The sequence below is a fragment of the Ruditapes philippinarum genome, unplaced genomic scaffold (genome assembly GCF_026571515.1).
Source record: "Ruditapes philippinarum isolate M1 unplaced genomic scaffold, ASM2657151v2 ctg2892_1_1_1_1, whole genome shotgun sequence".
Taxonomy (NCBI): Eukaryota; Metazoa; Mollusca; class Bivalvia; order Venerida; family Veneridae; genus Ruditapes; species Ruditapes philippinarum.
This window is the reverse complement of record NW_026856552.1, coordinates 108,262-132,662: the sequence shown is the minus strand read 5'-3', so window position 1 is coordinate 132,662 and position 24,401 is coordinate 108,262. Positions and strand designations below refer to the sequence as shown.

The window sequence follows — 24,401 nt, the reverse complement described above, 5'->3', positions numbered from 1 at the left end:
ATTACTTTGTGTATGGGCTGAATTAAGAAGAAAGTAGTCATGCAAGACACCAGTGAAAATGGGGAAAATATGTTTCACTGCAGAGAAAAATATTTTTTTACAGTCAGTCAGTGAAAATAGGGAAAATGAAAATACGCATATTATTTCATCAGTATTTCTCAATATTTCATGTATAAATTAATAACAAACAGATGTATTTAGTTATTAAATATTCATGTATATGTTGTTGATTTTTTTTATGAAATGAAAGAAATGTTATCACATTATCACATTCATATAAAATATTATAATATTATAATAATATCAAGAACAAAGGCATATAAGTTCGTGTTGTATAATCAAGCCGGAAAACATCAGTAGAAACGAAGTTAAGCTCTGAGCTTCTTTGGCCTTTTTTTTTGGGGGGGGGGGGGGGGGGGGGGGGGGGGTCTTGTTTTTTTTGCTTTTCTTTACTCCTTCATGACTTTTACCATTTTTTGTGAATAGTTGATTTCATTGCATTATTTTATAATTAGATGCACGTATTTTGAGTATTTATTTTCATCCAATTTTTTTTGTATTTAATCATAAAAAAAGCTAGTTAAACTCAGTCAAATTCAATTTAGAATCAGATTATAGGCTAGCTAATTTGATATATAGTTCTATACTAAACGAATGCTGAATAGTAATTGTGTCCCATTTATATTTGGTCCCAGATTTTTTATTATGAAGGTGAGATTATTTTCTGATTATTTATTAGATCTATTAGATCCATATAATATATATTTATTATTATATCATTAAGTGTGTTAATTACATTACAGTAATATTATACCCCGTATGATATAAGCAAAGATATAAATATTTAAATACATGAACTTTAATAACGTTTCTGAAAATAAGCTTTAATTAGCCTTGTTGGCAATGCTATGGACAAGGGTATGCTAGTATCTACTAAATTTCATAATTATATATTTGTTGCATTTTTGTGTGTTGTTTTTACATGTTGATATGCTTAAGAAATAACATCGGCCTGAGAGGTGTATATCGGCTATTTAACACAGGTTTGGAGTTTTGATGCGTAGGAATTGACCACGAAGGCCGTAGGCCTGAGTGGTTAATTTTGTCGCATCAAAACGACAAAACCGGTGTTAAATAGCCGATATACACCTCTCAGGCCGATGTTATTTCGATTCTAACACGATAAAATAAGGAAAATCACTAAACTTATTTTACAAGCGGAAATAACTTCCGGTGCCGATTTTCGTATAACGCTGTTCGATTTTCGCACCCTACTGTTGCGAAGATATAGAAATTATCAAACAATAGAAATAAAAAGAAAAAAGAAGTTATTTTATCAAGTTTTCAACAATAAAAACTTACGTCGTATCGTGTTTACATCAGTGCCCCATTTATCATTCTTGTATGTATGAAATAACGTCAGCTTGTTTATGAACGAGTTGTTTACTTAGGATGACGTCATTTACGCTGCTTACGGATTGGCGCCGTTTTGTCAAAGTATTTATTAACTGATATGGATCTAATATGTGGCGTTAGAGTATGTGAGATATTATTTCAGTATTGTATGAAAAGAAAACAATATAAGAACTGAAAATATAAATAAAAATGCTTTTTATTGTGGCTTTAAAATGCTTTGTAAACTATACAATCGAGGGTGAAAACATAACAGCGCATATACAAGTAGTCCCTAACCGGTGTCAGAGACATAGATAACATCTATTATCTATGTCTCTGCCGGTGTTTATTGTCAGTTTAACACCAGTTTTTTTCCTTCTTTGTCTATAGTGACAAAATCACGTGAGTGTTAGAATGCTAAATATAGCCTACCAGATATTGATATCTGCTTTTCCCTACAAATGTGTGTAGATGAGAACACCTGTGGTTCTGCCAGTCCGTATCCAAGAACACAATTACATCACATTCATGTATATAAAGTAATAAATAAATCCCTATTAACCACCTGCCTTGGAAAACACCTTCGCAGATAATAGATACCAGCTTCTCGCGCCAATTTTGACCGGAAGTAAGAGATCACGTGACAAAAACAGAACCCGCATGAAAGCTTTCGAAGGAACACGATGTCAGCAAAACAAATTGCAGCGTTGCAAGAAGAACGAGCTAAATTAAAGTTGTGCTCTGGTATACCAACAAAAGTAAACCACGCTCAAATGGTAAGAGGGTGATAAATACATTGCAGAACGATTTGTTCAGCTTTTAATTGTTTGAAAGAGTTGTCCGCTTGGACTAAAGTTGTCCCCCTTGATCAATCATCCTGAAATCTGCTACGTTTTTTTTGTCAGAGTATTTTGAGTCTGGTTTGTAGCATTTAATATCATATTCTCAAATTAAGTGTATTTTCTTAACGAAACATGCATCCAACTATTTTGCTGCTTTCTTCAACTGGTTCCATGGAAATGTGACAATTTAACAATGTTCTTTACCCATTTACCATTAATGAAGTTGTTTTAGTTTTGGTTTTGTTTTGGAAGTGTTGGGGGGGGGGGGGGCAATGGGGGGGAGGAATCAAACAAATGTAAATCCTCAACAAATTACCAAGAAATTTCTTTCAGGTGTCACTGTCGTTGCACCTCAAGAGTATGCAAACACCATGGACCAGTGTTTGTGGCATAAACATATCAAATTACGCGCTAAAATTGCCAGGGCTGATAAGTCTCTTGGACGTAACATTTTTTTTCTGTGTTAACTGGTTTATTCTCTTAAAGTTTTTGCTCTGATTGAAAACAGATTTTTCATTCGTTTTAAATAAATTTTGTATTGTACTTTAAGAACTTGACTGTCCCCATATTTTGATTTGTTCTCTTCTCATTTATTGACCTTATCGAAAACCTAGCTAAACACTGTTTTCCGGTACGTTGTGGATTTAGCTCTGGGAATTACACCAAATGAAGTACATAACACAGTTGCACGATATTTCTATTTTTCTATCATTATTTTACCGTTTAAGGTGAAAAAAATTTATGTATTTGAAAATTATCAATATTCCTTTAATATCTATTGCAAATTTTTAAAAAAATAAATTGTCTATAATAAAAATCAGTAAAATTAAAACAGACGTAGTGGAATCTTCCATAATATATAAGGTTATTTTCTGCGTAAACTTGTTTATTTATTTTATTTTTTGTATGGAATTATTCATACAATAATATTTAATTATTTTCTTATAAAGAAATAACTGTTTTTATTTCAATTTAATTTAACAAAAGCCGAAAACATCGAGTTCGCTATTACACTCCATTAGGTTAATTCTCCAGAGCTATGTACAGAAAGTACCGGAAAACGGCGTTTAGCTAGGTTTTCGAATTCGTGAATAAGCAATGCAGATTAATTTTCCAAACTTAAAGACGTTTTTGGTAGTTTTTTGTGCGCATCTTTATGCGCATCCAAGAAAGATAATCACGGATAATTACTCTTCAAAAAGAAGGTCAAGTTTAATAGTACTCGGATAACTGTTAAATTTCGGCCACAAGCAAATAATGAGTAAATAATACAAACTAGATATTTCTAAATGTTCAGGAGGAGATCGATTCAAAAGAATAAGAGAAAGTTTAGACAACATCAGATAAAGGATTTCTCCTAGCATTAGTACGACAGCATTGATGATGATTCTGCGCGCGTTACCCCACCCACTTGTGGTATAATGACGAAAGTGCGTTGCCACTTGATTACTGGCAGACAAGTGGACAAAGAAGTTTAAAATGATATATACGTACCTGATCCACCATACAATTTTACTTGATTTATCAAAAATGTAGAAAATTCTATAAAAGAAATTTCTTGAAAGCTTGAATTATTTACAGAATTCATGTTTATTTTTCTCATTTTTTGTTCAGTTAAAAAGCATGAAAAACTCATTTTTTAAAGAATTATGTTCAGATTATCGTTTGTTTTATACAGAACCCTTAGATAAAGCAAGTTTTGTTTGAAAATATGTTTATTGTGTGTGTAATAAGCTGTTTTGTACATTTTTATAACACAGTTTGGCTATTTTGACAGTTTTGAGATATACGGTTACCATGGAAACTACCATTTTTCAAAAAATCTAACACGCCAACATATATTTTTCTTTTAATTTTTGAATTTGTCATTAAATTTTACACAAAATACAAAAAAAAATAGAAAATCCTATGAAACAAATTTTTCAATATCTTTAATTATTCGCAGAATTCATGTTTATTTTTCTCATTTTTTGTTCAGTTAAGGAGCACGGAAAACTCGTTTTTTTAAGAAATATGTTTAGCTTATCATTTGTTTCATACAGAATCATTTGATAAGGTTATCTTTGCATAAAACATTGCTTGTTGTGTGTATTAAGCTATCTTATACATTTTCTATTTGTTATAACACACTTTGGCTAATTTAACAGTTTTTAGATATATGGTTACCATGGAAACTGCCATTTTACAAGAAATCCAACACGTCAACATATATTCTTCTTTTTAGTTTTGAATTCGCCATTAAATTTTACTTATCATACAAAAAATTAAGAAAATTCTATGAAAGGATTAAATTTTCATAAAACTGTAGAAAATGTCTTTAAACCAGGAGCAATTGCTCGGCCGCGTTTTGGGCCAACCTATCAATTGTGTCTGCCAACATTGATGGTCGCTATCGTCAATATGTTTAGACATAACAGACTGTTCCTTTGTAAAGTATAAAGTAGGAAAATGTTACCTTTGAAAAGGTAAAATACATATGGAAATATGTACAATAAATATAAAAGTATTTAAATAAACCCTTATCAATTGCTTAAACAGGATGTCCGTTTGACCCTTGAAATGAATCTTTGACCCTTCAAATTTCCAAAAGGCTTGATTTGACCCAAAATGACCCTCAGAATTTCATGGCTAGTGAACACCCTGTTAAATCAATGTTAGATATGAAGTAAATTTAAGTAATCAGCAGTCTCTTTTCCACATTCTTTTGAGATCGAAGACTGTTGAATAACATAGACCATCGATTTGCAGGCTCTTCAACATGATGAATTTAATGTGAATGCTAATGTTTTAGTTAATTTACCTTCAGCCCTTAAATATTATTCAAGAGCACAAAGCTGTCAAATTATAGGTAAAGCACACAAATTTGATAGTTTGAAGTTATGCAAACATTGACATTTCTGTAATTGAGGACTTGTCCCATTTGAATTGGAACATAACAGATCTATTAGCAGTGAGTACTAAGTACTCGATAAAGTTAGGGATAATCTCTAAGGCCATAGAAAATTAATCTTTAGACTCTCATCCAGGTTCAAGAAATAATTGGGGCGGGTGGGCGGAATTTATAATTTATAATTTATTTTATCCAGCACTTTTAAGACCTGAAAAAAAACCAGAAATGTATGAATATATTGATGAACGTCGCATCATTTCCACCCAGATTTTGATCAAAACTAAACCCAAACCAATCACAAACAGTTTTCTTGTTTACTGCATCATATATTTCACATATGACAAACATTTTGACAATTTTACTGATCGAAAACGACCGTATTTAAAATCTTGATCACTAGACGCTGTAAACCTCAGTCTGATTTTTATGTGTTCATCCCGCGAATATTCAACCACGATTTTCGGACGAATTTTCGTCCACAGACGTCTACGAAATGCAGGGTTCTCGCTGTCGATCGCCAATGGCGTCAAATGCGACAAAATATTAATTCTGGCGCATAAAATCTTTAATTTGCGAATTTAACTTGCGCCAACGTAAGATAAAAGCATCCGACAACTAGTACACTTAAATGTCATAAGCGGCCGCGTCAATTATATAAGCGGCCCAAATGTGAAAGGTCACGCACTATTTGTTTGTTTACCAAACTGTGTAATCGGGTACCGTATAATCAATTATATCATCAATTGTGTGACACTTCGGGAACATGTGAAGATGAAACTAATTTTGACCCATAGGGAACCCTGGAAATGAACAATTTTTTTTTTTTTATGAAAATAAATTATTTTGGGGCGGAACGATTTTGATACGGGCGGGCGGGGATGAGAGTCTAAAGATTAATTTTCTGTGGCCTAACACTGATCGACTATTTATACAAAAAATTCTTCATATCCTGATATAGCTACAGCAGTGCCATTCGGAGAACTAGACCCTGTGTTCACAAAGATTTAAGAAATCTACAAGGGTTGTTTAAATTATACCACAGGGGTTAAAATTGTCCCCCCTCCAAGGGGTTCATGGGCTTTCACATTGGTCACATTTTTGCCTCATCATCAAACTTGGTATTTAGCTCACCTGAGCTACCTCAATGATCATTGAATGTGCGTCGTCTGTCCACATTTGTTCATTAACACTAGTGGTCACATTTTTTGCCTCAATCATCATCAAACTTTGTCAGGGTGCTTGTCTAGGTAATTGGTCGAATGAGTTCGAACGTCGGTCTTATCGGATGAAAATCTAGGTCACAGGAGCTAAAAATAGAAAAATCTTGTTAGCACTCTAGTGGCTACTGTTTTGATCATAATATCTTGAAAATTTGTCAGAAAGGTTGATTTGGTGATTTCTAGGCCAAGTTCAAAAATGGGTCATCTGGGGTCAAAAACTAGGTCACAAAGCCCAAATATGAAAAGAACTTGTTAACACTCTAGGGGCTACTGTTTGGATTCAAACATTCTGGAAATTGGTCAGAAAATTTGTTTTAATGATTTCTAGGTCTAGTTATAATATGGGTCATCTGGGGTCAAAAACTATGTGTACGTCGCACAGCCCAAGTATGGAAAACCTAGTTAACAAAAAACTCATGGTTACAAGTTTTCAGGCATATGCCTAAAGCTCGGGTTATTTTGTGACAAATTTCATCATGTTTTACTTTTAGATTATGTACGAAAATGATTTTAAATTATAGTTTTCAGGTTTTTCCAAATTTTCAACTTGCACCCATGCACTCTAGAGGCTACTGTTTTGATCAAAATATCCTGAAATTTGGTTAAAAAAGATGGTGATTTCTAGAATATGGGTTAGCTGTGGTCAAAAACTAGGCCACACAGCCCAGATAGGAAAAACCTTGATAACACTAGAGGCTAATGGTTTGATTCAAATATCCTGGAAATTGGAAAGATTGTTTTGATGATTTCTCAGTCAAGTTTGAATATGGGTTACCTGGGGTCAAAAATTAGGTCACACAGCCCGAATATGGAAGAAAAAATTGTTAACACTCTAGAGGTTACTGTTTTGATCAAAATATCCTTGAAAATGGTCAGAAAGCTTGTTTTTATGATTTCTAGGTCAAATTCAAATATTGGTGACATTGGGTCAAAAACTAGGTCACACAGCCCAAATATAGAAAAAACCTTGTTATCACTCTAGAGGCAAATGTTTTGATCCAAATATCCTGGAAATTGTTCAGAAAGGTTGTTTTGATGATTTCTATGTCAAAATTTGAATATTGGTCATCTGGGGTCAAAATCTAGGTCACACAGCCCCACTATGGAAAACCCTTGTTGCTCCACGCCCAAAGGCGCGGAGCTATTTGTGTTTTCTATTTTTTTGTCCATGGGCCCGGATTTTATCAATTAATCCCTTCGATTTACAGCTAAAAATAAATTCTGAAGCACGATATTCTTTCGATTTCTATTATGTAAAGTCATATATGCTCTAGAGGCTACTGTTTTGATCCAAACATCCTGAAAATTGGTCAGAAAGGTAACAGGTGATTTCCACAGACACTTGTGGTTTGGAGCTCAAAACGCCTTTAAGGCCACTTCTTTTTTTTTTCTTGGTTTACAAATTTTTTTTTCAAAAATGTCCACTGGGTGGTCGGAAAAAAAAAAAAAAAAAAAAAACCTCAAAAAGGTCCATCGGGTATATTGTAAAAAAAAAAAAATCTTGTATGGTGCACATAAAACACTATTTTGTCAAAAATAGTGTCATTCTTCTATTGACATAAGCAAAAACAGATCAGATGTGTGTCCGAACCGGTCCCGGCTGAGCATTTCGACGAAAAGAAAAATACAATTTAACAATATACTAGCAAATATATCGTAAATCAAACCATTAAATCTTCTCGAGGAAGGATACGTCTTATAGCCGTGCCGATGTCCTCATCAACGGCAGCCTTTAAAAAAGCCCGTCTGGTTGGCAAATCTTTAATTCCAACAAAATCAACTTGGAAATAAACAGTGCCGCTCAAGGCGCCGCCATTGTTGTTTTACCATGAACTGTGGTAGTTATCCGAGGTAGTCCGAATGTTGTGTTATATAGATTCGTACTCAAAAATATTTGAATTTTCGTACTCATATTTATCGCGCTTATCGGATAATTTTTTTTGCATCGGGGGGAAAAAAAGTGGAAATTTCAGTTTTATTTTTTTTTCCAATTTACAAATATTTCGGGTCGCCGGTTTTGTAAACCAAGAAATATAAAAGAAGTGGCCTAAAATCCAAATAAAATGCATATTTGTCAATCCCAGCACATGTACTGATCATATATATCAAAAAAACTTAATATAAGCCGTTTTGAAAAAAAATCATATTTCAACATCTATAATTATACACAAGATAAAAATGTTCGATAAATTCAAACAGTCGGCTATGAACGAAGCCATCCGATTATTTGGTTCCCAAACTTAAAAGCGCTGCGCATCTTGCACACGGCAAAGCTGGGGCCACGTTTGAATTTATCGAAAGATTTTGTCAATGGAGAAGAACGGCGATAATCTTGATGTTTATTTCGGCTGTTGCATTGTTTATATTACCGTTGAAGTTTAAAATTGACCATCATCGTGAAGATTTTATCTTCTGTGTCGATGGACCAAAGGATTATGTGAAAATATTGGAAATGGAATAAAATACATGGTGATTATGACGGTAGGGGTGCGGATTTTTCCGGCGAACATTTTTATCTTGTGTATTATTATAGATGTTGAAATATGAATTTTTTTCAAAACGGCTTATATATTAAGTTTTTTTGATATATATGATCAGTACATGTGCTGGGATTGACAAATATGCATTTTATTTGGATTTCAAAGGCGTTTTGAGCTCCAAACCCCAAGTGTCTGTGGTGATTTCTAGATCAAGTTTGAATATGGATCGTCTGAATGCATAATCAGATGAGCATTATAAAGCCAATCATGGCCCTCTTGTTTAGTATATTGTATGATAATAAAACTTATATGATAATAAAGTTTGTTTACATTTTGCTTTTATTTCTTATTCAAAACTATTTTCTTCAGGTGGTAAGCATTTCTAGATGTTCTAAAACCATTATTTCAACATTATTAAACGTATATTTTTTCCATTTTAAAGAAAGAAAGAAATATTTAATTTTAGGCTTAGTGTGCCTTTAATAAAGGCACCAGATGTCACGATTTACATTTTAAGGGTTTTAAAAAAAAATTCCAGAGGGGTATGTCCTTTGAGCCCTTTGAAAAATGGGGGCTCTGCCGCCCAATTCCTAAATTTTAAAGTGCTTAATTTCAGACAGAATTTAGTAGTAAAATCAAATATGATACTAGCTATTCTATATTTGTTGAAAATGGTATTTTTACATGATAGGCTTTCAAATAGAGTTGGTCTGAATTGGCATTATTATGAATTTATCAATGAATTGTGATTTTGGCATCGCAGTGCAGTATAATTTAATACAGTGTTGATGTATCTTGTAGTCATTTTTGTATTTTTCTGGTGTTAACTGTACTGTAGTTCCAGAAACTTGTAATTGCATATTGATTACAGGACTTGAGCTTGGTCAAAAGTTTAGGGAGATTTAGGGAGAAGTGAGGAGACTTTAGGGAGAAGTTGGGGGACATATTAAGCGTCATCTGGAACCATGTTTTGTGTCTTTTTAGCTCACCTGAGCATGCTCAGGGTGAGCTTTTAGGATCGATGATTGTCCGTCGTCCGTCCGTTCACATTTAGTTGTTAACACTCTAGCGGTCGCATTTTTGCCTCAATCATCATCAAACTTGGTCAGGCTGCTTATCTAGTTGATAGCTCGGATGAGTTCAAACATGGGTCATCTCGGATGAGAAACTAGGTCACAAGAGCTAAAAATAGAAAAACCTTGTTAACACTCTAGAGGTCACAATTTTGCCTCAATCATCATCAAACTTGGTCAGGATGTTTGTCTAGGTGATAGCTCAAATGAGTTTGAACATGGGTCATCTCGGATGAAAAAGTAGGTCACCGGAGCTAAAAATAGAAAAACCTTGTTAACACTCTAGCGGTCACATTTTTGCATCAATCATCATCAAACTTGGTCAGGATGCTTAACTAGTTGATAGCTCGAATGAGTTCGAACATGGGTCATCTCGGATGAAAAAGTAGGTCACCAGAGCTAAAAATAGAAAAACCTTGTTAACACTCTAGCGGTCACATTTTTGCATCAATCATCATCAAACTTGGTCAAGATGCTTGTCTAGGTGATAGCTCGGATGAGTTCGAACATGGGTCATCTCGGATGAAAAAGTAGGTCACTGGAGCTAAAAATAGAAAAACCTTGTTAACACTCTAGCGGTCACATTTTTGCATCAATCATCATCAAACTTGGTCAGGATGCTTATCTAGTTGATAGCTCGGATGAGTTCGAACATGGGTCATCTCGGATGAAATAGTAGGTCACCGGAGCTAAAAATAGAAAAACCTTGTTAACACTCTAGCGGTCACATTTTTGCATCAATCATCATCAAACTTGGTCAAGACGCTTGTCTAGGTGAAAGCTCGGATGAGTTCGAACATGGGTCATCTCGGATGAAAAACTAGGTCACCGGAGCTAAAAATAGAAAAACCATGTTAACACTCTAGAGGTCACAATTTTGCCTCAATCATCATCAAACTTGGTCATGATGTTTGTCTAGGTGATAGCTCAAATGAGTTTGAACATGGGTCATCTCGGATGAAAAAGAAGGTCACCGGAGCTAAAAATAGAAAAACCTTGTTAACACTCTAGCGGTCACATTTTTGCATCAATCATCATCAAACTTGATCAAGATGCTTGTTTAGGTGATAGCTCGGATGAGTTTGAACATGGGTCATATCGAATGAAAAAGTAGGTCACTGGAGCTAAAAATAGAAAAACCTTGTTAACACTCTAGTGGTCACAATTTTGACTCAATTGTCATCAAACTTGGTCAGGAAACTTGTCTAGGTCATTGCTGGGAATAAATCGAACATGGGACATCTCGGATGAAAAACTAGGTCACAGGAGCTAAAAATAGAAAAAATCTTGTTAACACTCTAGTGGCTACTGTTGTGATCCAAATATTCTGTTAATTGGTCTGAAAGTTTGTTTTGATGATTTCTAAGTCAAGATCGAACATGGGTCATCTTGGATGAAAAACTAGGTCACACCGCCAAATATGGAAAAAACCTTGTTAACATTCTAGTGGTCACATTTTCGACTCAATTATCATCAAACTTGGTCAGGATGCTTGTCTAGGTAATTGCTTGGATGAGTTCGAAATCGCATGTGAAACTAGGTCACCGGAGCTAAAAATAGAAAAATCTTGTTAACACTCTAGTTGCTACTGTTTTGATCCAAGTATCCTGGAAATTGGTCTGAAAGTTTGTTTTGATGATTTCTAGGTCAAGTTTGAATATGTGTCACCTGGGTAAAAAACTAGGTCGCACTGCTCAAATATGTATAATCCTTGCTAACACTGTAGTGGTCACATTTTTGACTCACCTGTCATGCGACTTGGTCAGAATGCTTGTCTAGGTAATTGTTTAGATGAGTTTGATAAGTCAGGTGAGCGATCTAGGGCCATCATGGCCCTCTTGTTTTTTGATTGGGGGGGGGGGATTATACGCTGAGAAACTTTACAAACCAAGAATTAAATACACCTTATTAAATAAAACAATTCTATTATATCTACTTCCCACAAATGTATACCAATATCAAACATAATATTTACATATATACATGTAGTGATGTAAATTTCGTTAGATGAAGGATTGGGTGATTTGCCCACAAGCAAGGATGTTGGAGACATTTAATTTTGTATAATCTATGTATAATCTATGTCACTTGTCAGCATGTTAACTTTAATTTTTAACAAAGAAAACCCCAAGCCAGGAATTTTAATAATAACATTTAATTTACAAATTTAAATCAGTCCAATCAGAAGTCTAAAACCAACAAGATAAGTTGATATAACCAGAGGTCAACTTGATACAAATAAAAACTTTATAACTCACAAGAATTAATCGATTTTAACAGGTGTAATAAAATACGCTAACTGAGTTCAAAGTCTTAATAAAATAATAGATACAAATCTTTACATAATTTCTACAGATTTGTGCCCCTATGCTTTTTAACAATCAAGTTTTTGCTTATATTTACACCTTTAAGATGTTGGGCATATTGTCTTACATTTACTCGCCAGAACACCGCAACAATTGGCAACAATTATGTATATGCCAGTGACTTTAATCATGGAATCGGCGAAAATTGATTTTGTCAGACACCATTTGTGTTATTATCAATTAATAGCCGCAACATGTTGGTGTGTCACCCATTCATTGGTCAATGCGAACTGCTGTAGATACAACGAGTGTTCTGATTCGTCACTCGCATGAATACATAATGAGAAAGATATATAGAGTGAACTTTTGCCTTACAGCATGTATTAAACTTTGTTGATGTTGACACACGTTTTAATCAGCAGATTAACGGTAATTGGCTGTAATTGTAAAGTTAAAAAAAAATATAAAAAGACCTAGCTTCGTAAATAGATATGACAGATCATAAAAAGTAGGACAACTTCATTGACATATTTGAAGCCATTTAAATAAGTGATCGTATTGCACTGAGAAATACTTGAACAATTATAAACTGCATTTATATTGTCTAAATGTTAAGTATCATGATACTGTATCATGATAGAACCAAGATATTGGGATATTTCCAAACACATGGTTTGAAGTCTGAATTTCAGTCAAGTATTTTAAAAGGTATTTCCTTGAAACTGTTATCACTATCATTTCATGGTTATATCAAATTTTTTTCTCTCTTTTCAGGAAGACACCAAGTCTAACTATTTTGACTTGTGTATCTGCAATCGGCAACTCCAAGATATCCTGTGTCGCTCCTGTGGGTACATATTTGTCGGCCGGCAGAGACGTCAGTGCAGCATGCACCCCAATGAAATTCATCTCATGGACTCAGTAGTGTGCCCAAAATGCAGAACAGACTCCCTGCTGGAAATTAAAACTTCTAAAACCCCGGTAAAACATGATTCCGACGAGATAATCACTGAATTGGCACACCTCAGACAGAGGAGATACAGTAAAGATGAGAACGACACAAGGCATGTTAGTATTGGTACCAGTCCTGAAGGTGAACAAAGCAAAAATGTTTTTCACAATTCTTTCACAATGTCAAATAATAGAAATACGGGTAATGCTGAAAAGGAAACGCACGGTGTTCAAGAACAACATACTGATGAAAAATTTCAAGACTTAAGGCGCGTCAAAACACAGTTGACATTTGACAGCTTGAAGAGTTCAGAGTCCAAAGCGAGTGAAACCAAATCAACATGTGACACTATGAGTAGTAACACTTTGATTGGCTTTAATTTAATGAAAAGTGATATGAATAATTCAAGTGGTCCAGGTTCTGTTGTAGATCATGATAGGATACCTTTGTCAGGGCAAACTAAAGTTGCTGACAGCTGTAGAATGCCTTGTTTAAAGCAAAGTTCAGCTATTGACAACCATAGAATGCGATTCTCAGGACAAGTTTTGGGTTTCACAAACAAGTGCATGCCTTTGTCCTCACGATTAACAGCTATTAGGAACATTGGAATGCCTTTTTCAATGCAAGATACAAGTTCTGGTAACTACAGGATGCCTCAGTTACGGCAAGTGCAAGCGTCTGACAACAGTAGAATGCCTTTGCCAGGGTTAGCCCAAGTGCCTGGCAACTGTAGGATGCCTTTGTCTGGGCAAGCCTCGGTGCCGGACAAGAGTAGGATGCCTTTATCTGGGCAAGGTATAGCTCAGATGCCCCAGTGTAATGTTCAAAAGCCTGAAAAAAATCTAGTGAACACTGAAGTACAAACTGACTTTGTTTTCCAAGGTCTACAGGAACCTAAATTCTACCATCAGACAGACCAAACACCTGTTCAGCCAATGAAGGAATCTTCCTTTGGTAATTCTTACAAGTATGAGCCTAGAAAAGCAGTTGGTGGTGAGAAGGAGAATAATATTCTGAAAGCTGCAATAAGGAGAAGCAACACAGAGGGATGGAATAAAGGTGTGGAAAGGATGAATGACCTGTGTATTGGTGATAGAAGATTTTAAAAGTACATTGTCATTAGTATGATACCAAAAGAAACTTGTATCTTGCTGGTACATTTTTATTAGAGATAACTATTTCAAGCATAATTATTGTAAACTTTATTTTTCAGTTCAATTTTAGTTTGTTTGATATTGTTTTTTTGTTGTTTTTTTGAAGGGGGGGGGGAGTTGGGTTTATTTTTTGTTTTTGTTTTGTTTTTAATATGTATTTCAATAATAAGCTCAACAATGTGGTTATTTACTAAAATTGCTCTGGTTTGTTAAACAATATGGCTGCTAGAGCTAAAAATAGAGAGAAAAAACTTGATTGTTCTTACAAAAGTTCATTCATAAAAATTACAAAAAATTAATTCCGATCTGTTGAACAAGGAATTCCCTGGTAATGAAATCTTGTTTATGTAGACCATATCCTCTGGTGAGCTATTAAGGACCATCATTGCCTTCTTGTTAGTTCACCTAACCTCATTGTGCTCATAGTAAGCTATTGTGTTCCCCCTTTGTCAGCCATTTGTTGTCAACAATTTCTTTACATCTCAGAAACAAATGACTGGGCATAAACCAAACAAAAGAAGAATGATCCTTTGGTGGTCCCCTATCAACATTTTTTTCAAATGGTACCAGTTGGTTGCATAAGTAGGTCATAGGGACAAAAAAGAATTTTGAAAATATCTTATTAGGCTTAGAGCTTTAGTTTGAGGTATATAACATCTCTTAAAGTTTCTAAAATTATATCTTGAACGGCAACTTTTGCCCTGTCTTTGGGGAAAAACCTTACCTTATACAAAATTTATTCTAGTTTGATTGTGTAGGAAGCTATAAGCTTATAGACACACTTCAGAATCATTTCCTGGAACCAACCAGTATTGAGCAAATATTGTAAAGTTTTTTGCTCAAGGAAACAATGGCTTGCCCCTGGCGGGGTTTTAATCCACACACTAACATTTCTTGAATTACTAGTCCTGCGCATTAACCACTTGGCCATGCCACCACTACATGAAACATCTTGTGCTAAACCAAGGTTGGTGGTTATGGCCCATGGGTCAAAATAGCTCTTCCCAGGAACATTTGCTTTCTTTATAGGACTTGTATACATTAAAGCCAAAACTAAATCTTAAATATTTTACAGGACACATTGTCAAGTTAACCTCTACTATGTTTTTCTGGGTTCAAAATAAGCCCAGACCTAGGGGGTCATGGGTTTTCCCTCTATGTATATAGTAAACATTTCTCTTCTTAAACAACAAGGGTCTATTGTCTTAAGATTTGATGTGAAAGTTAGTCTTGACTAGTAGATTAATCCTATTGTTTTTGAGGTCAGTCGGTGTAAGGGGTCAAGTTCACTTGGGCCTTGACCACTAAAACCTCGTCTATGTCATAACTACTTGTGTGTATATAGAGAATGTTATACCATTCTGCCATAAGGTGAGCGCTTTTGGACCAATGGCCTCCTTGTACTTTGGGTTTTTTTTAATTTTGTTAATAAAAAAAACTATTTCTGATGGCATTAATCTCAGGCCAGAAAGTATCTTGTTAAGTTGTTTGTTGGATGTAATTTTGCATAAATAATGTGAGGGATGCTATAGATGTAAATAGTTGTTTTCTTTTATTTTTTCACTTTTTTGCACACACGTTTTCATATCTCAGTGCAGACTTCCTCAGATCAAAACCGGGGTCACTTGATTTATATAGGCTATATTTAAGTATTTTATATGAAACTAAAATGCTTGGGGTCTAGATAATTGGTGTGTAGCATTGCTCAGTGGACCCATATAAAAGTAAGATAAACAATGACCCAGGAGTGAAAATTGGCATGTTTTATCCTGGGTTTAAAATGAATTTCTTTATTTTTAGCTCACCTTGCACAAAGTGCAGGTGAGCTTTTAGGATGGCCAACCAAATGGCGTCCGTCGTCAGTCGTCCGTCCACATTTTAAATATTCTAAGGACATCTTCTATGATACCGCAAGGCCAATGTTAATGAAACTTGGCAGGAATACTCTTTGTATGAAGCTCTATCAAGATTGTTCAAAGAATTCCATTTCATGCAGAACTCTGGTTGCCATGGCAACCGAAAGAAAAATCTTTAAATATCTTCTTTTAAAGAACCGTAAGAGCTAGAGCTTAGATATTTGGCATGAAACATCTTTTAATGAGTGTCTACCAAGTTTGTTCAAATAAAAGCCCTAGGGTCAAAATTGGCCCCGCCCCAGGGGGTCATTGATTTTCCCTATATGCATATAGTAAAAACTTAAAAAATCTTCTTTTAAAGAACCCAAATAGCTAGAGCTAAGATATTTGGCATGAAACATCTTCTAGTGAGTGTTTACCAAGTTTGTTCAAATAAAAGCCCTGGGGTCAAAATTGGCCCCGGCCCGGGGGGTCATTGATTTTCCCTATATGCATAAGGTAAAAACTTAAAAAATCTTCTTTTAAAGAACTGTAAAAGCTAGAGCTAAGATATTTGGCATGAAACATCTTCTAGTGAATGTCTACCAAGTTTGTTCAAATAAAAGCCCTGGGGTCAATATTGGCCCCGCCCCAGGGGGTCATTGATTTTCCCTATATGCATATAGTAAAAACTTAAAAAATCTTCTTTTAAAGAACCCAAAGAGCTAGAGCTTAGATATTTGACATGAAATATCTTCTAGTGAATGTCTACCAAGTTTGTTCAAATAAAAGCCCTGGGGTCAAAATTGGCCCCGCCCCGGGGTGTCATTGATTTTCCCAATAAACATATAGTAAAAACTTAAAAAATCTTCTTTTAAAGAACCGTAAGAGCTAGAGCTTAGATATTTGGCATGAAACATCAGCAAGTGAATGTCTACCAAGTTTGTTCAAATAAAAGCCCTGGGGTCAAAATTGGCCCCGTCACAGGGGGTCATAGATTTTCCCTATATGCATATAGTAAAAACTTAAAAAATCTTCTTTTTAAGAAGCCAAAGAGCTAGAGGTAAGATATTTAGCATGAAACATCTTCTAATGAGTGTCTACCAAGTTTGTTCAAATAAAAGCCCTTGGGTCAAAATTGGCCCCGCCCCAGGGGGTCATTGATTTTCCCTATATGCATATAGTAAAAACTTAAAAAATCTTCTTTTAAAGAACTCAAAGAGCTAGAGCTAAGATATTTAGCATGAAACATGTTCTAATGGGTGTCTACCAAGTATGTTCAAATAAAAGCCCTGGGGTCAAAACTGGCCCGCCCCGGGGGTCATTGATTTTCCTTATATGTGTATAGCAAAAACTTAAAAATCTTCTTTGAAAAAACCCAAATAGCTTGAGTTTAGATATTATACATGAAACATTTTTAAGTAAATATCTACAAAGTTTGTTCAAATAAAAGCCCAGGGGTCAAAACTGGCCCTGCCCCAGGGGTGTCATTGTTTTTAACTATATGTGTATAGTAAAAACTTAAAAAATCTTCTTTTAAAAAACCCAATGAGCTAGAACTTAGATGTTTAGCATGAAACATCTTCTTATGGGTGTCTACCAAGTCTGTTCAAATAAAAGCCCTTGGGTAAAAATTTGCCCGGGGGGGGGGGGGGGGGTGCTATATACAGGTGAGCGACCTCAGGGCCATCATGGCCCTCTTGTTTTTATTGTCAATCATTATGGAATGTAGTACGCTCATCCTTTGCGCAAAAATTGGATAAATAATGTTGGTTTTGAGTGAATTTTAGTTCAAAAGATATTATTTCTTACCCCCGTTTCTTTTTCAAAGTATATGTTTTGTTTGACGCTGATTTCGTAGACTGGAAAAAGGATTTATGTACTGGTTTACTAGCAGTTTCCGGCTCCTAGCAGTTTTCTGGCCCTTATCATCCAGGCATACGGTCTTTTTTTTCTCAGTTAAGCATCTATGTTACTGCATCAATCAGAGAAACATTTGTTTTCTATGTAAAACAGCATTTACAATAATACAGCGATTAATATGTTTTAAAGTTTTGTCTGTTGTTTTAAGTTACATTAGAGAACTTGCGACACTTACAAGCAACACCTGGGGAATTCTAGTTTGAATGCCCATGCACAATAACTGAATTCCCATTCTAGATTAATCTGGAACCTGGAGGGACAGTTCAAATTTTTTCGAGAGATCAGTAGTTAGAGCCAACCGCAGTTGAGTTTTTATCATGTATCATACTTTTTAGCTCACCTGTCACAAAGTGACAGGGTGAGCTTTTGTGATCGCTTTTCGTTAGGCGTCCATCCGTCCGTCTGTCGTCCGTAAACTTTTTCTTTAAATGACATCTCCTCATAAACCACTAAGCCAATTCATCCAAACTTCACAGGAATGTTCCTTTGGTGGTCACCTTTAAAATTGTTCAAAGAATTTAATTCCATGCAGAACTCTGGTTGCCATGGCAACCGAAAGAAAAAAGTTTAAATATCTTCTTTTAAAAATCATAAGGGCTAGAGCTTAGATATTTGGCATGAAACATCTTCTAGTGAGTGTCTACCAAGTTTGTTCAAATAAAAGCCCTAGGGTCAAAATTGGCCCCGCCCTGGGGGGGTCATTGATTTTCCCTATATGCATATAGTAAAAACTTAAAAAATCTTCTTTTAAAGAACCCAAAGAGCTAGAGCTAAGACATTTAGCATGAAACATGTTCTAATGGGTGTCTACCAAGTTTGTTCAAATAAAAGCCCTGGGGTCAAAATTGGCCCCGCCCCGGGGGGTCATTGATTTTCCCTTTATGCATATAGTAAAAACTTAAAAAATCTTCTTTTAAAGAACTCAAAGAGCTATGGTTAAGATATTGAGCATCAAACATGTTCTAATAGGTGTCTACCAAGTTTGTTCAAATAAAAGCCCTGGGGTCAAAATTGGCACCGCCCCAGGGGGTCATTGATTTTCCCTATATGCATATAGTAAAAACTTAAAAAATCTTCTTTTAAAGAACCAAAAGAGTTAGAGATAAGATATTTAGCATGAAACATGTTCTAATAAGTGTCTACCAAGTTTGTTCAAATCCAAGGCCTTGGGTCAAAATTGGCACGGCCCTTTGGGTCATTGATTTTCCTTATATGTGTATAGCAAAAACTTAAAAAATCTTCTTTGAAAAAACCCAAATAGCTAGAGTTAAGATATTAAGCATGAAACATCTTTTTGTGAGTGTCTACAAAGTTTGTTTGAATAAAAGACCTTGGGTCAAAATTGGCCCCGCCCCGGGGTCATTGATTTTCTTTATATGTGTATAGCAAAAACTTAAAATCTTCTTTGAAAAAACTCAAATAGCTAGAGTTTAGATATTAAGCATAAAACATCTTCTAGTAAGTGTCTACAAAGTTTGTTCAAATAAAAGCCCTGGGGTTAAATTGGCCCTGCAACATTTGGGGGGGGGGGGGTGGGGGGGGCCTATATACAGGTGAGCGACCTCAGGGCCATCATGGCCCTCTTGTTTCTATTTAAAAAAAAGACAAATTCAGAAATTTGTCTTGTAACATTAATTTTGTTAGGTCTCTGATAGTATGGTTGACTGGTTAATAAATATTGTTAACTGATAATTGCTGCTCCTTAAATCTGTGGTTTAAGTCCTGACATGGACACTTGATTCTTACATGTTGGTTTGTCGGTTTGTTCCTAATATTATTTTTAGCTCACCTGTCACAAAGTGACAGGGTGAGCTTTTGTGATCGCTTTTCGTCCGTCGTCCGTCCGTCCGTAAACTTTTGCTTTAAATGACATCTCCTCATAAACCACTGAGCCAATTTCATCCAAACTTCATAGGAATGTTCCTTTGGTGGTCACCTTTAAAAATTGTTCAAAGAATTTAATTCCATGCAGAACTCTGGTTGCCATGGCAACCAAAAGAAAAAACTTTAAATATCTTCTTTTAAGAAACCATAAGAGCTAGAGCTTAGATATTTGGCAGGAAACATCTTCTAGTGAGTGTCTACCAAGTTTGTTCAAATAAAAGCACAAACTACAACACAATATATCTTAATTTAAGAAAATTTTGGGCTTGTGAGAGGCTGTAAATGACCCCAGATTGATCATAAGGTAACGTGTAAGCAACGCTGAAAAGCATTTGACTCTATCTCAATCCATTGAGAAGTTGCAGCACTTTGAAATCAATTTTGATGGAAAAAATCAACGCAAAATAGTGATTTTTGGCAATTTTGAGATGTCCCCTCGTTGCCATGGTAACAGAAAATTTAAGCCTGAGCATGTTGTTGCAAGGGCAATGGTCCAGTCAACATTTGTGCCAAGTTTGATTAGTGTTGAAGCAGTTTTTATAGTATTATAGCAATTTGAACTTGTAACGGGAGACTTTTCAATGAAAACAGCCATTTTTCACAAAATGCTCATGAAGCAATGGGTTAAAGTGTCTACTCAATAAACAAAGAAATGATTGAATTCTATTCCAGTATGGATACCAAAGCAATTTGTACTCTCTGCCAGAATAATAATATCTGTCATATTTTGCGGTACGGATCGGAATATCCGTCCCGAGGTGATCCGCCCATTGGGCGGTAACGAGGCTTGCCGAGTTACCGCCCATGGGCGGGTGACCGAGGGACGGATATTCTGATCCGAACCGCAAACATATGTCAGATATTTTTTCTTGCATATTCTACCATATTCCATTATATTTTAAATTCTTTATCTTTATTTTCAATGAAAATTTATATCATTACAACCGTAACTACTTTCATTCAACAGCGTATGAATTACAAAATCATTCATAACGGTAAAATGACGTCATCTTTATCGTGCCATTGTACAGCACGCGACTCATCTGGAACCCCCCATGCCAGATGAAATTTCCGGCATGGGTAAAACTAACGGAAACGCCAGTCTGATATGCAAGAATAAATCTTCCATCTTCATGCTGTAAATCACTTAAACAATTTGACAGCTTCTAATAAATTATAGTGCATGTTATGTAAAATAGTTATGCAAACTTGTAAAGGTTATATTAATTGTTATGTTAGTAGGCTAGGCAGCTCTCTCCTATATTACAATGAAAAGAAGTGGTTAAATTAAGTTTGTTATTTTAAGCTCATCTTTTTGGGGGTTTTTTGTTTTGTTTTTCAAAGAAAAAAATAGAGGTATTGTTACAGTCATGGTGGCGTTGCAGTCCGCAAACCCCATCATACTTTTTAAGTTCTTGGTGTATTGTCTTCAGACATGGCCACAACAACCTTGGTGACAAGACCTTTAAGTTGATCACACTAAACTTAACCTTCATTTATGAATGACCTTGACCCAGGTTAAATGTCTAAATTTTGTTTGATTTTTACTATTAAAAAGTGGCTATAACTTTGTTATTTTTGAATGGATAATATCTTCAAAGTTGAACATAATTATCTTTTAGGATAGCCTTTAAGATAACCAGACAGACCTTCACCTTTGCTCATAAATGACCTTGAAGGTTGAATTATTGAATTTTCACAGATTTTTGCTATAATTGAAGGTCAAATTATTGAATTTGGTTAAATTGTCATAATTTTGTTATTACAGATTTGATTTATATATGGATAAAACAGGACTTGTGACCAAAGGGACATGTTGAATAATTTAAATATGATCTTGACCTTTATTAAATGATTGAATTATGCTTATATTTTCTTAACTTTGTTATTTATTTATGGAAATGATTCATACTTAGACAACAACAAGTGTAACTGTATTAATTAAGATGAAAAAAGAAAAAACCAAAAAGAAAATTTTCCCTTAATTTTCCTTTTATAGATTTGTTTAAAGCATTTATTTTGCTTTTAGAACAAGTAAAAAGTCGAGCGTTGCCCCGCCAGCTGTGGCTCTTGTAACAGTGATACATTATATCTTATTTTTATGCCCCCGCCATGTAATGGCCGGGGCATATAGTGTTACCCTGTTCCGTCCTTCTGTCATTCCGTCATTCTGTCATTCCGTCATCATCAGTTTCCGTTCATTATCTTAGTAACGGTTGCACACATTCAACTCAAATTTGACATATGGATATGTCGTGAGAAAATACAGGTCAAGTTCGAATTTGGTCATGGTTCGATGATTTTTGGCAGAGTTATGCCCCTTTTACTTTAAAATAATATGAAATTTTCAGTTTCCGTTCATTATCTCGCCAATGGTACAACATATTCAACTCAAACTTGACATATGGATATGTCATGAGAAAATACAGGTCAAGTTCGAATTTGGTCATGGTTCGATGATTTTTTGCAGAGTTATGCCCCTTTTACTTTGAAAATAATATGAAATTTTTCAGTTTCCGTTCATTATCTCCCCAACAGTACAAACACATTCAACTCAAATTTGACATATGGATATATCGTGAGAAAATACAGGTCAAGTTCGAATTTGGTCATGGTTCAATGATTTTTTGTCAGAGTTATGCCCCTTTCACTTTGAAAATAATATGAAATTTCAGTTTCCGGTCATTATCTCCCCAATGGTACAACACTTTTAACTCAAACTTGACATATGGATACGTCACAGGAATGCGCAGGTCAAGTTCAAAGTTGGTCATGGTTGAATGATTTTTGGCAGAGTTATGCCCCTTTCACTTTGAAAATAATATGAAATTTTCAGTTTCTGTTTATTATCTCCCCAACGGTACAACACATTCAACACATTCAACTCAAATTTGACATATGGATATATTTTTGAAATGCCCAGGCCAAGTTGGAATTTGGTCACGGTTCAATGATTTTTGGCAGAGTAATGCCCCTTTTACTTTGAAAATAATATGAAATTTACAGTTTCTGTTCATTATCTACCCAACTACTCAAATTTGACATATGGATATGTCAAAGGAATAGGCAGGTCAAGTTTGAATTTGGTCATGGTTCGATGACTTTTTGGCAGAGTTATGTCCCTTTCACTTTGAAAATAATATAGATACATCTTAGGAATAAGCAGTTTAAGTTTGAATTTGGTCGTGGTTCAATGATTTTGGACAAACTTATCTTTCTTGAATGTTGGAAAAATTTTGAACTTTCAGTTTCAGCACTGAAATGAATGTAGCCATTATTTTGGCTACAAATATGAAATATGCTATTTTCAAAAGGTTTAGACTGAATAATTTCAGTGCCTTGAACATTGTATGAAAATGGTTTGTGTTAACATTGAAAAGTTTTAAGGGCTTTGAACTTAAAATGAAAAAAATAATTTGTGCAAACAAATTTGGAACTAAATATTATAACATCTGAAATTTTGGCTGCATGCGGGGGCATCCGTGGCATGATGACACATTTCTAGTTCTCTTTTTTTCTTTGTCAGATGTTTGCCATTTATCATTTGGTATTGTTATAACATGATTGTAAATAGTTATTTGAGTTATCTGACTATATTTGATTTATACTTTGATTTTGTAGCTTGACTGTTCTACAAGAGAGCATTTGTACTTGCCTAAGCATCAGCATTACACTTCTTTGAAATATAAAGTCTTCTCTTTTTTTTAACCATTGATGTTTGCAAAATGATATATATTAATGCTTTTTTCTTGAAATGATGTTTGATATTTACAGTGTTTCAAATTAATGAAGATACACTATGCAAAATTATTGTAAGCTTTAGTAATATATTTTTGTTATACAGTAATTGTCCATGACTATTTTGGACAGCTCTCACATATGCAATATACATACAGGATCGGTAGAATAAGTTTCATAAAACTGTATTGCATTTTGACAATTTATTTTATTTTTGAGAAAATTGGTTCTTTGATGTTAGAAGGGTTTACTGTTAGAATTTTTTTTTGCCAGAATAGTCATTCCTATAGTTGACAAAATGCTAAATACGTTTTATGTTTCTAGATATTATTGGAACTTGAATGTTAAAAGTTTGTGTGTTATATTTTAGAAAGTGGAAGTTAGATCACCCATTTTCCGTCCTACTGTTAGTCTTTGATTTCTCAAAACAGAAAATGTTGAGGCATCCGTGCCATAGGCACAATTCTAGTTAAGTTTGTTGTTTCCATGTCTTGAAAACACTTTGTCAGTGTTAAAGCTGTGGTTTTAAAACTTGAAATTAAGATATAAAGAGTTGGTTGCTCCCTAATGAAGTTGTAAAAGCGGTGTATTTGCTGGGTAAGATTAACTTAACAATATCATTTTTTTGAAGAAGAAAAATGTATTTGAGATCTCTACAACAAACTTAAATCTAACTTTACCCCCACCACATAATGTGGAAGGGGTCACA

At 34.8% G+C, this 24,401-nt stretch overlaps 1 protein-coding gene across 1 annotated transcript; it reads left to right on the top strand.

Annotated features, from left to right (window-relative positions):
• The first annotated feature begins 2,032 nt into the window (after positions 1–2,032).
• LOC132746955 (uncharacterized) lies at positions 2,033–14,391 on the top strand. Its single transcript, XM_060736246.1, has 2 exons — positions 2,033–2,171; positions 12,981–14,391. Exons 1-2 carry the CDS (start codon positions 2,079–2,081, stop codon positions 14,262–14,264), a joined length of 1,377 nt encoding a protein of 458 aa, XP_060592229.1. The 5' UTR covers positions 2,033–2,078; the 3' UTR covers positions 14,265–14,391.
• Positions 14,392–24,401: the final 10,010 nt, after the last annotated feature.

What these genes read in the sequence shown, in the direction of transcription:
- LOC132746955 (XM_060736246.1), top strand. Translation starts at nt 2,079, where the DNA reads ATGTCAGCAAAACAAATTGCAGCGTTGCAAGAAGAACGAGCTAAATTA. An exon ending in AAGTAAACCACGCTCAAATG is followed by an intron (nt 2,172 to 12,980) that starts GTAAGAGGGTGA and finishes CTCTCTTTTCAG; the next exon opens with GAAGACACCAAGTCTAACTA.